This window comes from Dermacentor silvarum, chromosome 7 (assembly GCF_013339745.2).
Source record: "Dermacentor silvarum isolate Dsil-2018 chromosome 7, BIME_Dsil_1.4, whole genome shotgun sequence".
In the NCBI taxonomy this organism is placed as follows: Eukaryota; Metazoa; Arthropoda; class Arachnida; order Ixodida; family Ixodidae; genus Dermacentor; species Dermacentor silvarum.
In genome coordinates, this window is record NC_051160.1 from 57,726,449 (window position 1) to 57,737,744 (window position 11,296).

An 11,296-nucleotide genomic window follows, 5' to 3' on the forward strand; every position below is an offset into this window, starting at 1 on the left:
GCTCTACCTGTTCAATGCATCCTCCATGAAAGCCCCGCCTATGATGCATTTCCGGCTACCAAAATTGCGTCCGGCGCGTTCAACTCGCAAAAGCACAGCCTTCAAGATTCGCGTTATAACTTTAGAGGGTAGACTAAATTTAGACATCACCTATTAGGAATCTTCTTTCAGTCTTTCCTGAGCCTGCATAATATTTATGTAATAAAATACAGCCTAAATATTTACATTTCTTTTATGCGTAACCTACAGAAAACAACACAGATTGTAAATTGACTGTAGTTACGAAACAGCTACCGATGCGGCGATGTACGTGTAGGCCGAATTCGTCAAAGCGGCAGATATGGCGCTGTTAGACGAATTGGTCGCAAATTACCAGCTCCTCACGCAGGAATGGAGCAAGAAATCGCCCGACCTCCGGAGATGCGGCGCCTTGTTAGCCATGCTAAAGGTAAGCATTTTTAGCGCCGTCGTCGCTCGTCACCCGCTATTGTAGGAGACCTTTCGTGCCGGTAACATTGGTATTTAAGCCTAGGCGCTCCCAGGCCGGGAAAATGCAGTGTCATGACTGCGGTGAAGCCACCTTGCATGTTCTCTCATAGTATAAAAATATAAAGAGTAACGGCCACGAAGCGTCCGTGTAAGCGCAGTGTTTTACGTGGACGGGAATGGCTCCATTCATTTCCTGACGCTCCCGTCGCCTGAGCATCTGCAGCTTGAGCGTCGGCTGCTGTACTGAACGTCTGAACACATGGGCGCTTCTTCTGTTCTTTCGCTCTAGGTTACTTTGACGCAGCTACCGTTCTTGCCCACTTCAAACACCTCCGTCACAAAGAAGGAACTCCTTTTAGCACGTAAGTTTTGCTCTGTCTTATTTTGGTTTCGTTTAACCGTTTCCTCGTGATGTCAGCTTCCTTAATTCCGTTGTAGCACTTTCGTGTGACGCTGCGGTTTTGTCAAAACTATGTTCCTGCCTGAACTAGCGTGTTCGTCTTACGGCTGCTATTCGCTAACGTAGTGAAAAATTTTGTCAGCTGCTCGCACGTAGCTGTGGCCACGCATACTGCAAGTCACCGCACCCTTGTCGGTAACGATGACTGCGGTCACCCCGTTTTTTAATCAGTGGTCTGACCTCTTAACGGTTTTGCACGAAACCCTGTTGTGTCCTTTGCTGGTTGCTTATGTCACAGCTGGCATCAGGAATGCTTGCTTCGTCACTTTGGTTGTGTGTGCGGGCCCGCTCTGACGCCGGTCTTTTGTCCCATTCTCGTTTTGCAGGGGACATACTCGAAATTGGCGCCCAGTGGAGTGTCCTGACGCGGGACATCCCGTCCTTTGAGCGCTACATGGCCCAGTTAAAATGCTACTACCTTGACTATCAGTAAGTTATCTTGACATTGCGGTATAGTGGCTATAAACGGTGTTCGCCATCGCGATGACCAAGGTTTTGTGGATAAAAAGAACAGGGGGAGAAAAAAAAAAAAGTCATGTTGACAAAGCTCTTTATTAATTTGTGCAGAGTTGCTGTAACTGCGTGATTATCAGTTATTTGGCTGTCAGCAACGGTTCAGGGATTGAGTTACCGGTACAGTGGAATCTCGTTGATACGATCTTCACGGGAACCGGAAAATAAAACGTATCCGAAAATCGTATTATCTGAAATCCATTGCTCCTATGAGACAGTGGCTGGGAAATGAATTAAAAAAAACGTATTATCCCGAAAAACGTATTATGCAGAATGGTGTCAATGAGATTCCACTGTAGCTGGTTCAGCATGTGTGAAAGATTGTTCCTTGGTCTAAGACTCCTGTTTTGATGTTTCACTCGCAGGAACGACTTACCTGAGTCTACGTACAAGTACCAGTTACTCGGCCTCAACCTCCTCTGCCTCCTGTCTCAGAACAGGGTGGCCGAATTCCACACGGTGAGCACGTTGTCTCCTGCTTGTGTAAAACCATTATGGTCCTTGACCCCATGTTCAGCAAGCAACGCTTATCTTGTCAATAGACATGCTGTAGGCAAGCATCAATCATTACTCGCTGTTGCTCATAAAGACTGGAGCACAAGAGAATGAGGTGCGCGATTACTACTCTATCAATACTTCTCTTTTGCTCCATCTTGTTGCGCTGCAGTTCAAAATGGTCAACCTGTACCAACTTACCCAGTGTTCTGTTTTGCTGGAGTACAATTTGGCAGTTTTAAACTACTGTGTGTTATGGTAGCTGACGCTGTATTTTCACTCTGGTGGCACTGGTGCTGTCCTACATTTATAAGTGAAAGGCTCGTTTCATATTCTGATTGAGAGTTTTGACAGCTTGGAGCACTAATGTACCACTTTAGCTTGACTTGTTATTTGCATTTAGCATTCCTATAAAGCTGTTTCCGCACAACTTACATGATCCCAGACAAACCACTCTTATGACATATGACATACATCGGATCACTTTGCAGCTAGCATTGGCATGATAGCGGAGAAAAGCATCTGCACGGCAGTTTGCAACCTAACCATACTGTCTCTTCATTGCATGGATGACAGTGCAAGCGCGTGAACTGTCAGAACATTGCGTGTTCATTCGTGGCCGCAGACCTAACAGTGCAAACTACGCTTTCGTTGTGCTTGTTTCAATTCAACGAACAACTTGGACTGGATTGAAGATAGTTGCTGCCACGTGTTGCACTATCAGTACATCTCTTGCTTATTTATGCAGATTGCATAGCTATTAATGTAGATCAGTTACATTTCTCTGTCATAGTTGTGCCCCTGCCATGGTTGGATTTTGGACAGAGACCTTGCATGTGGCAGTGGAATGCTATTGCTGCTTAGCTATTGTGACTCATGTACTCAGCCTAATATAATATCTTTATGCATGCTGCTACCCGCGCTTCCGTTCTTCAGTCAGTCGAAATCACGAGATGCCAGGGATTGATGCCAGCTGAACGCACTGCAGTGTTTTGCTTAAACAGCAGCTCACCTGGGTACTCGTCACAACTTCAAAGCATGGATTTGATGCTTCTAAGGACTTTGCATTTCACAGCTGTCTGTGTTAATAAGACAGGAGACGAAGCGTGCACCATGTTGTGAATACAAGACGATTGCTTCTCTACAAGCTTTTGAAAGGTCCCAAGTTAGGTGACTTGAGTGAACAGTATTTCGTCAAGTCGTCGTTATAGTATCCACTTTTGACATGTATCGGGAACGGACGCGTTGCTTGCTGTGTTGATATTCTGGACTCATGCTGACGAAGCTGTATGTGCGCAGTAGACAACACAGCGGTCTTGATGGTGAATGAGGTACCATGCCATCTTGTTCACACATGTTGCAAATGAGTCTGCATTGTGTCACGACTGTGGCTTGTTGGAATTCACCCTGCCATTGCTCATTGCACCCAGGAGCTGGAGCTTCTGCCAGCCAAGGAGATCCAGAGCAACGTGTACATCACCCACCCAGTCTCCCTTGAGCAGTTCCTCATGGAGGGCAGCTACAACAAGGTGCAGTATGCCAGAGGCTGTGCTGTATCTGGCTTGCATACAGTGTCGTCACCTGTTTACCCCTTTTTTTGTGCATGTGTGTATGTTTGTGTGCTCTACTATAAACATACCGGCCAACTCTCCCAAATTTTTTGTGATGTTTACAAATTGGGGCTCATTTTACAATTTCACGAATGTTGTGTCAATAATAGCAAAATTTCTATTCTCAAAAAAGGATCACTCGTTGGTCCCCGGACCTTCTGTTTAGAAAGTTTCACCATCAAAATAGTACTTCTGTTGGTAGTCTTCTGATGGTGAGAGGGCACTAGAGGGGTACCTGCTTCATGCAAGTTTATACAGACAAGTTCCTGAATTAGTCAAAATTGGCAACGGCAAAGTTGCCGAGTAAGTCAATGCGATCCGAAAACAATGTGTTGCTTATCAGCCTTGCACCTCTGTCACACAGGCACCTGCGAACTCCATTCAACTCATTCGTCTTTACGTCAAGGGAATCGTGCTCCGTGTCAAACGGTCTCCCTTGCGCCAAGGAAGTTAAATGGAGATTATGGCTGGATGGAGTACTCTCGTTCTCAGATAGCTACAGCTGCGAAGAAAACCAAGCTAATAAAATTGTTGTCTTGCTCACTTACAAATTTTAGTATTATGTTTTTTTGTGCCTTGGGTTATATGCCACGTAATGGGAGTTTTTAATTTGACTTTAAGGACATCGGCGCCTGTGCCCTCTACACCAATGCTTTGCCATGCCGCATGGGGAACGGTCATTCTGCCATTTCGTTTGTTTATCTGTGCGCGAGCCACATGTGTGGTTTGGCTCACCATGAAAACTCACCAGTCGAATGACGTAACCCACGTGCCCACGCATGAACGCAAAAACTCAGTGTGGCCAGCATCGCCTTCAACTTTGCTGTGCTTGGAAAACTAAAGTCTTGCAGTAACATACAGCAAACTTTGTTGCTATGAATTTATTAGATTACATCATCATCATCATCATCATCAGCCTATATTTATGTCCACTGCAGGACGAAGGCCTCTCCCTGCGATCTCCAATTACCCCTGTCTTGCGCTAGCGTATTCCAACTTGCGCCTGCGAATTTCCTAACCTCATCATCCCACCTGACTTTCTGCCGTCCTCGACTGCGCTTACCTTCTCTTGGTATCCATTCTGTAACCCTAATGGTCCACCGGTTATCCATCCTACGCATTACATGGCCTGCCCAGCTCCATTTCTTCCGCTTAATGTCAACTAGAATATCGTCTACCCCCGTTTGTTCTCTGATCCACACCGCTCTCTTCCTGTCTCTTAACGTTACTCCTAAGATTTTTCGTTCCATTGCTCTTTGTGCGGTCCTTAACTTGTTCTCGAGCTTCTTTGTTAACCTCCAAGTTTCTGCCCCGTATGTTAGCACCGGTAGAATGCAATGATTGTACACTTTTCTTTTCAACGACAGTGGTAAGCTCCCAGTCAGGATTTGGCAGTGCCTGCCGTATGCACTCCAACCTAATTTTATTCTTCTGTAAATTTCTTTCTCATGATCAGGGTCCCCTGTGAGTAATTGACCTAGATAAACATATTCCTTTACAGATTCTAGAGGCTGACTGGCGATCCTGAATTCTTGTTCGCTTGCCAGGCTATTGAACATTATCTTTGTCTTCTGCATATTCATCTTCAACCCAATTCTTGCACTTTCTCGATGAAGGTCCTCAATCATTTGTTGTAATTCCTCTCCATTGTTGCTCAATAGGACAATGTCATCTGCAAACCGAAGGTTGTTGAGATATTCGCCATCGATCCTCACTCCTAATTCTTCCCAGTCTAAGAGCTTGAATACTTCTTCTAAGCATGCAGTGAATAGCATTGGAGAGATTGTGTCTCCTTGCCTGACCCCTTTCTTGATAGGTAGTGGTGGCGTGGAGTAGAGGTAGAACACCCGACTTCAAATCTGAAGGTCGTAAGTTCGAATCCTGGTCCATTCCACTACATTTTCAGGCATGGAGTGGTGCCTGACACCGGCAAAGAAAAAAAAAATACATATTGCCGAGAGCTAGTGGGGCTATACTAGTTCAGGTGCAACCAAACTAGGCAGGCCCACTAAGCTTCATCAAAGTCACTCCCTCACCAGAACAGGCATTGGCCTCCCTGGTGCAGTATTCGGCCACTACCTCCCTCATGACTTAGATTACATACTGCGTTACAAAAAAACTACCAATAGATTACTGTAGCGGCAACTGTGTATGTGAACAGTTGCATGTGGAAGTAAGTGCAGCAGCGTTGTTTCTGTCCCATGTGGCACCCGTTGAAAGCTTGCACTGTACCGTGTAGCACGGCCACAACTGCATTGCCGTAACTCTCCATAAGGGAGTTTCACCTCAACAGAGTTCGCAGCTGCCCGTGTAACAGGGGTATTAGCCGTTCCGAGTTTGCTGTGGCTTTTGCTGCATCTAAAGGTAAATCATCGTTATTAAGGTGCAAATGTTCTCCTCAAAAGGCAGCTGCTTTGGTCAAAGTTTAAAAAAATCTGCTATTCGTCCGTCCTACCCACCACCACACTTTTTGGTGTCATGTTTGAGGTTTTTTTTTTTTTTTACTTATTTTGGGAGTTTCATAGGTTGGCAAGTATGTGTGTACATGTTTTAGAGTGTAATGTTTAGAAAACAATTTTGTGTCTCCATTATAAGATTCACATTTCGTGTCTCAGTCTTCTGTCGTGCTGTAACACTTGCATTGTGTCACTTAACCTTTTGCGGCTTACCTTGTCCTCGAACAATAATCATCTATCTTTGCATGCACACTCCTCAATTCTGACCTTCCAGTACTTTCGGGTCACAAACGGCATGCATGCATCAGCATGACAGCGTTTCTGACAGGAACTTGGCACAGATTATTGTTAAGGCATTGTGCTACTGAGCACGAGATCGCGGGATCGAATCCCAGCCGCGGCGGTCGCATTTTGACGGAGGCGAAATGCAAAAAACACCCGTGTGCTTGCGTTGTAGTGCATGTTTTAAAGAACCCCAGGTGGTCAAAATTAATCCGGAGCCTTCCACTACAGCTCTGCCTCATAATCAGAACTGGTTTCGGCACGTAAAACCCCAGAAAGAAGAGATTATTGTTGGTGACAAGGTGAGCCAAAAAGGGTGCAAATGTTTTTTAGTGTGTAACGAGTTGCCCCAAACTTGACTTCACTTGGTCGTCAGCCTCATTACATCATCCGGGTGTGCCTTTAACAGCTTGAGCAAAATGCTTATTGTGAACTCTGCAATGACAAGAGGCCTTTTATATATATATATATATATATATATATATATATATCGCAGTACCCTCAGCCCCAGCAAGGCATAATAGGGTGACACATTGCACAATATGAAATCATAGGAAACGCACAAGTAGCACATGCACACCAGAAACGAGTATCGATACTGGACGAAAAAAAAAAAAAATTTGTATCATCAAATTCTGGATTTAAAGAAAGCAATGCTGTAGTGGCTGTGGCATTGCACTCCTAAACAGGAGGTTGTACATTTGATTCCTGGCTCAATGCAAAAATGCATGTGTATGTTAAAGAACCTCGGGTGGTCGAAGTTGTTCCCCACTATAGTTTGCCTCGTAATCGGATCGTGGTTTTGGCGGTAGAACTCCAGAATTAATTTTTATAATAAGTCATATCATATAAAAAATAACCATCAAATACAGATTTAGAAAATAAAAATAAAATTAACGAAACGATTCAAGCAGTGAGAAAAGGGTGCTGTTAGAAGTAGGGGTGGCAACACTGTCCGGTGAGTGATTTCATTGAGAGTGACCCCGGTGCCTTTGTGGTGGCCGCAGGTGTTCTTGTCGAAGGGTAACGTACCAGCGGCCAGCTACAGCTTCTTCATGGACATCCTGCTGGACACTGTGCGGGACGAGATTGCGCGCTGCATCGAGAAGGCCTACGAGCGCATCTCCAGCCCTGAGGTCACCCGCATGCTGTTCCTCGACTCGCCCCAGCTGACCGACGTCTACGCCAGCAAGGTGCCTCCCCCTCCCCGCTACCGCATTTTTTTTTCGACACCTGTGCTGTATGTGGTTCCAGAGCGAGCGGGGCTGAGCGTTTTGTTTTCTATTAGAGCTGCGTCATTTGGTTCACGAAGCAGCCATGCAGTGCTGGGAAGCCACTGCTAAGGCGCAGATAAACAAAGTCTTGATTGGGAGTGCAACCGCATCACTACAGATAGGTGCTTTTTCTAATGATAAATGCTGAGACAACTGCTTCCGAAATTTTTCCGTCTTGTTCTTTTTTCTTTTGATGCAAAAACAAGCACTTTTTTTTTCTTACAATCACTCATGATTGCAAATTCGCATGTTTTCCAATAGATTGTGCCACTGCGCTGTGCGTAGTCAAGGATCCTGGGTTAACTGATGTTTTGGCTTGTGCAATGAGATTTCTTTTCGCTGAGAATAAATCCAACAACTGCCATAGTTTATAGTGTGTTCCATTCATAATAAAGTGGTCCTTGGGTGTCTTAGATAACGTGGGTCGTTCACAATCGCTAGTGTCTCGACGAGCTTGGTTCCTGTGAATGCAGTGTGTGGCTTTCCCTCAGCCTTGGTTTGATTTTTGCGCAAGATTCAGAACCTCCACCCAATAATGCTCCCTGTGGGAGCATGCGCAGTAACCCTAACGAACATAGTGCTGCGCCACTAAGCTCGAAGTCGCGGGTTCATTTTCGGTCACGGTGGCCTCATTTTGATGCGAACAAAATGCAAGAATGCTCGTCCACTTAGATTTAGGTGCACGTGGAAGAAGCCCAGGTGGTCGGAGTAATCCAGAATCCCCCACTATGTCACACTTGGCACTGTAAAGTTTACGTGATTGCCACGTTCAAACACAATGTAAGATGCAGGAAAATGGCAGAAAGGCGACGTATCAGACAGGAACATAGTACCGTATTTACTCGAATCTAACGCGCACTTTTTTTTTCAAAAAGACAGTCCCAAAAGTTGCGCGCACGTTAGAATCGAGTACGACCCTAAATCTGCGTTACCATATAGCCGTCAGAATTTCAATATGGCTGCCCCGCACGCACTTTGAGCCTAGCTAAACTCTAGCCTAGCTCTCGTAGCTTCCTCCATGTGCTGCAGTACACGTGCTTAGGCATTAGTATACCGTCTGTCTTCCCGTTTTCTGCATCTGCTCTATCAGCATGAAGTGCCGAGTTCATCATGATGCCGCATTTAAACGGAAAGTGATCATGTGTGTGGAGATGGATGGAAATCGGGCTGCATCACGGGCGTTCGGAGAATCCGAAACTTGCGTGCGGGACTGGCGCAAAAAGAAGGAGAAAGCAACGCGGAAAGGTTTCAGTGGACGTATTCTGCGATGATCCACTTCGGCGATACGATCGCCTTGGCCCTATCTTGAAAGTGATCTGCGACGGGGAAAGTCCGCCGCGCACTGTTTTCGCCAGGGTCGCGGTGAAGCGAGAGGCATGCTAGCACGAAGGTCAACTTGCTCGCCCACGCTTAGTCACTCCAGTGTTTTGACAGCGAGTTTCCGCTATCAGCGAGCGAGATGTGCTCATGTTTGTGTACGTGCGACACCGTGCTTGTTATTTAGTAAGCGAATGTTTGCAAGTTTATACGGCCGATAAAACTGCTATCCTTACTTCGTATAGCGGTCTACTAATTTTCTATTGCAATCGATGCTTTGCCTTTGGGGTGAAACTGCGACTTCTTTTTATTCATCGCAACTTAAGTGCATCGGGAGTAAATCTTTGTTTTTTCAAACGAGAGAAAGTTGTATTTCTGTATGAAAGCATGAGGTGGCGCACTATAAAGTACTTTTTTTTTTTTTTGCATGGAAAACGGGTGCACGTTACAATCGAGGGTGTGTTAGAATCGAGTAAATACGGTAATACATGGAAGTGGATGGGATTTAGGTCAGGGCAGCGGAAACGGGACATAGCAGCCAGGTAAATGCAACAGCGAGGAATGTATCAATGGGTTTCCACTTTATCACCAATTTAGTCAAAAGACTACAGTAGAACCCCGCTGTTACGTTTTTCACGGGACCGTAAAAAGAAATGTAAGAGCCGGGAAACGCAAGAGCCAGGAAAAATTGAGAAATGGGAGTAATGTTGAACTGCACACAATATTATTTTAATTCTTACGCGCGACAAAAAGTAGTTTCGCCCGACAGCCGAAGTATCAATTGCGATGAGCTATACAAAGTAATAGTAGTTTTATCGTCTGTATAAACTTGTAAACATTCGGTTATTAACTAATTAACAAACATGGTGTCGGCGCCCACGGGCAAACATGAACACATCACACTCGATGAGCGCGGACACGCGCAGTTAAGCGCCGCTGCAGAAGCGAGCGAAGTGACCTTCGTGCTGTTGTCTATCGCTTCAACCCAAACTGAGCGCCGAGAACATGCAGCACGCACAAAGCCACGAGCCGCCGCCGCACCTACACTGCGTAAAATCTGCCCCCACGCAGATCACTTTCAAGATACGGCCCGCGGGACCGCGCGCAGTATGATGCCAGAGCACAACGCTGCCTGCTATCCCCCCCCCCCCTCCCCCTTGCTCCCTCGCTGGTGCCTCGAGTGCAACGGAAGGAGGCGAGCTTCTTCCCTGCTTTTCTTTCGCGCGCGAGACGCAGTCATCGGCTCCCCTCTCACGCTTTCACTCGCACATTCAGCATACGGAAACCTTGACCTCCCCTTTCCGGCGCCTCAGATGCTGCTGCTGCTGCCTCTGCGATCTTTCTCTCCTCTAACTGTCAATCCCACTTCCCCTCTGTGCAATGCGGTTGAGGTGTCCTCTATTGAGAGACAGTTATCGCGTTGCACTTAACCCAACTTTTCACCCCTTTCCACAACAATCTCCAACCGCGCGGCTTCCCTCGCACGCTTTCACTCACACATACAGCATACGGCGCGCCGCCCGGCGTATGCTGTATGTGCGAGTAAAAGCGTGTGAGGGGAGCCGACGACTGCGTCTCGCGCGCGAGAGAAAGCATACGGCGCGCGGGACGGCGTTATCGCACTTGGACTTTATATGGAACATCTATGAGCCAAAACCAATTTTAGGGCCGCAACGTGTCATAGACATCATCTTTAGATAGCAAAAGCAGATATCAAAGGCCATACTTTTGCTGGCGGAAACCGAAAATACGTAATAAATGTCGCCCCCAGCACTTTGGGCGGCCAATGCCATCGTCAAGCAACCAAGCCCAGCGACATGAAAAGTCAAAATGGCCGCTCGGGCCGGCGCGGTGTGGCAGTTCGCAACGTATGATGCGGGAACGGTCCCACAGTTGCGACTAACAGCGGGGTTACCAATGCATTGGGTTCTATGGGAGCTGTGCCGGGACCGGCCGAAAACGACGTAACAGCCGGGAAAACGCAGCACCCGGGAACGTAACAGTGGGGTTCTACTGTATTTTGTTGCAGTTTGTATGCGTGACTCAGGTATGACGAAAAGACGCTCCACGTAACCTAATGTCCTCTTTTTTTTTCTTCCCCTTCTACCAGCGAGGGTGGACGGCAACAAACAACGTGTACCAGTTTGGCACGGAAGTGAAGCACACAGAAGACGTCATCTCCACAGAAGACCTGGCGATCCAGGCCATAGGCTACGCCCGTGAACTTGAGATGATTGTCTAGCGGCCGCCACAATTCATATCGCAGTGCTTGTCTGCCTCTTTTTTTTTTTTAAGTGTATAAAATGCAAATCTCTCCCTTGGTCTTGTGGTCTTCATTTGGGCATTGGTGTCTCTACACCGATTGCGCTGGTGTGACTGTAAATCTTTAGTTTTCAGGGC

General features: G+C 46.5%; 1 protein-coding gene across 1 annotated transcript; it reads left to right on the plus strand.

The window, feature by feature from the left end:
- Positions 1-293: 293 nt before the first annotated feature.
- LOC119458079 (26S proteasome non-ATPase regulatory subunit 8) lies at positions 294-11,219 on the plus strand. Its single transcript, XM_037719890.2, has 7 exons — positions 294-448; positions 779-851; positions 1,276-1,378; positions 1,828-1,921; positions 3,388-3,486; positions 7,313-7,498; positions 11,007-11,219. Exons 1-7 carry the CDS (start codon positions 341-343, stop codon positions 11,136-11,138), a joined length of 795 nt encoding a protein of 264 aa, XP_037575818.1. The 5' UTR covers positions 294-340; the 3' UTR covers positions 11,139-11,219.
- Positions 11,220-11,296: the final 77 nt, after the last annotated feature.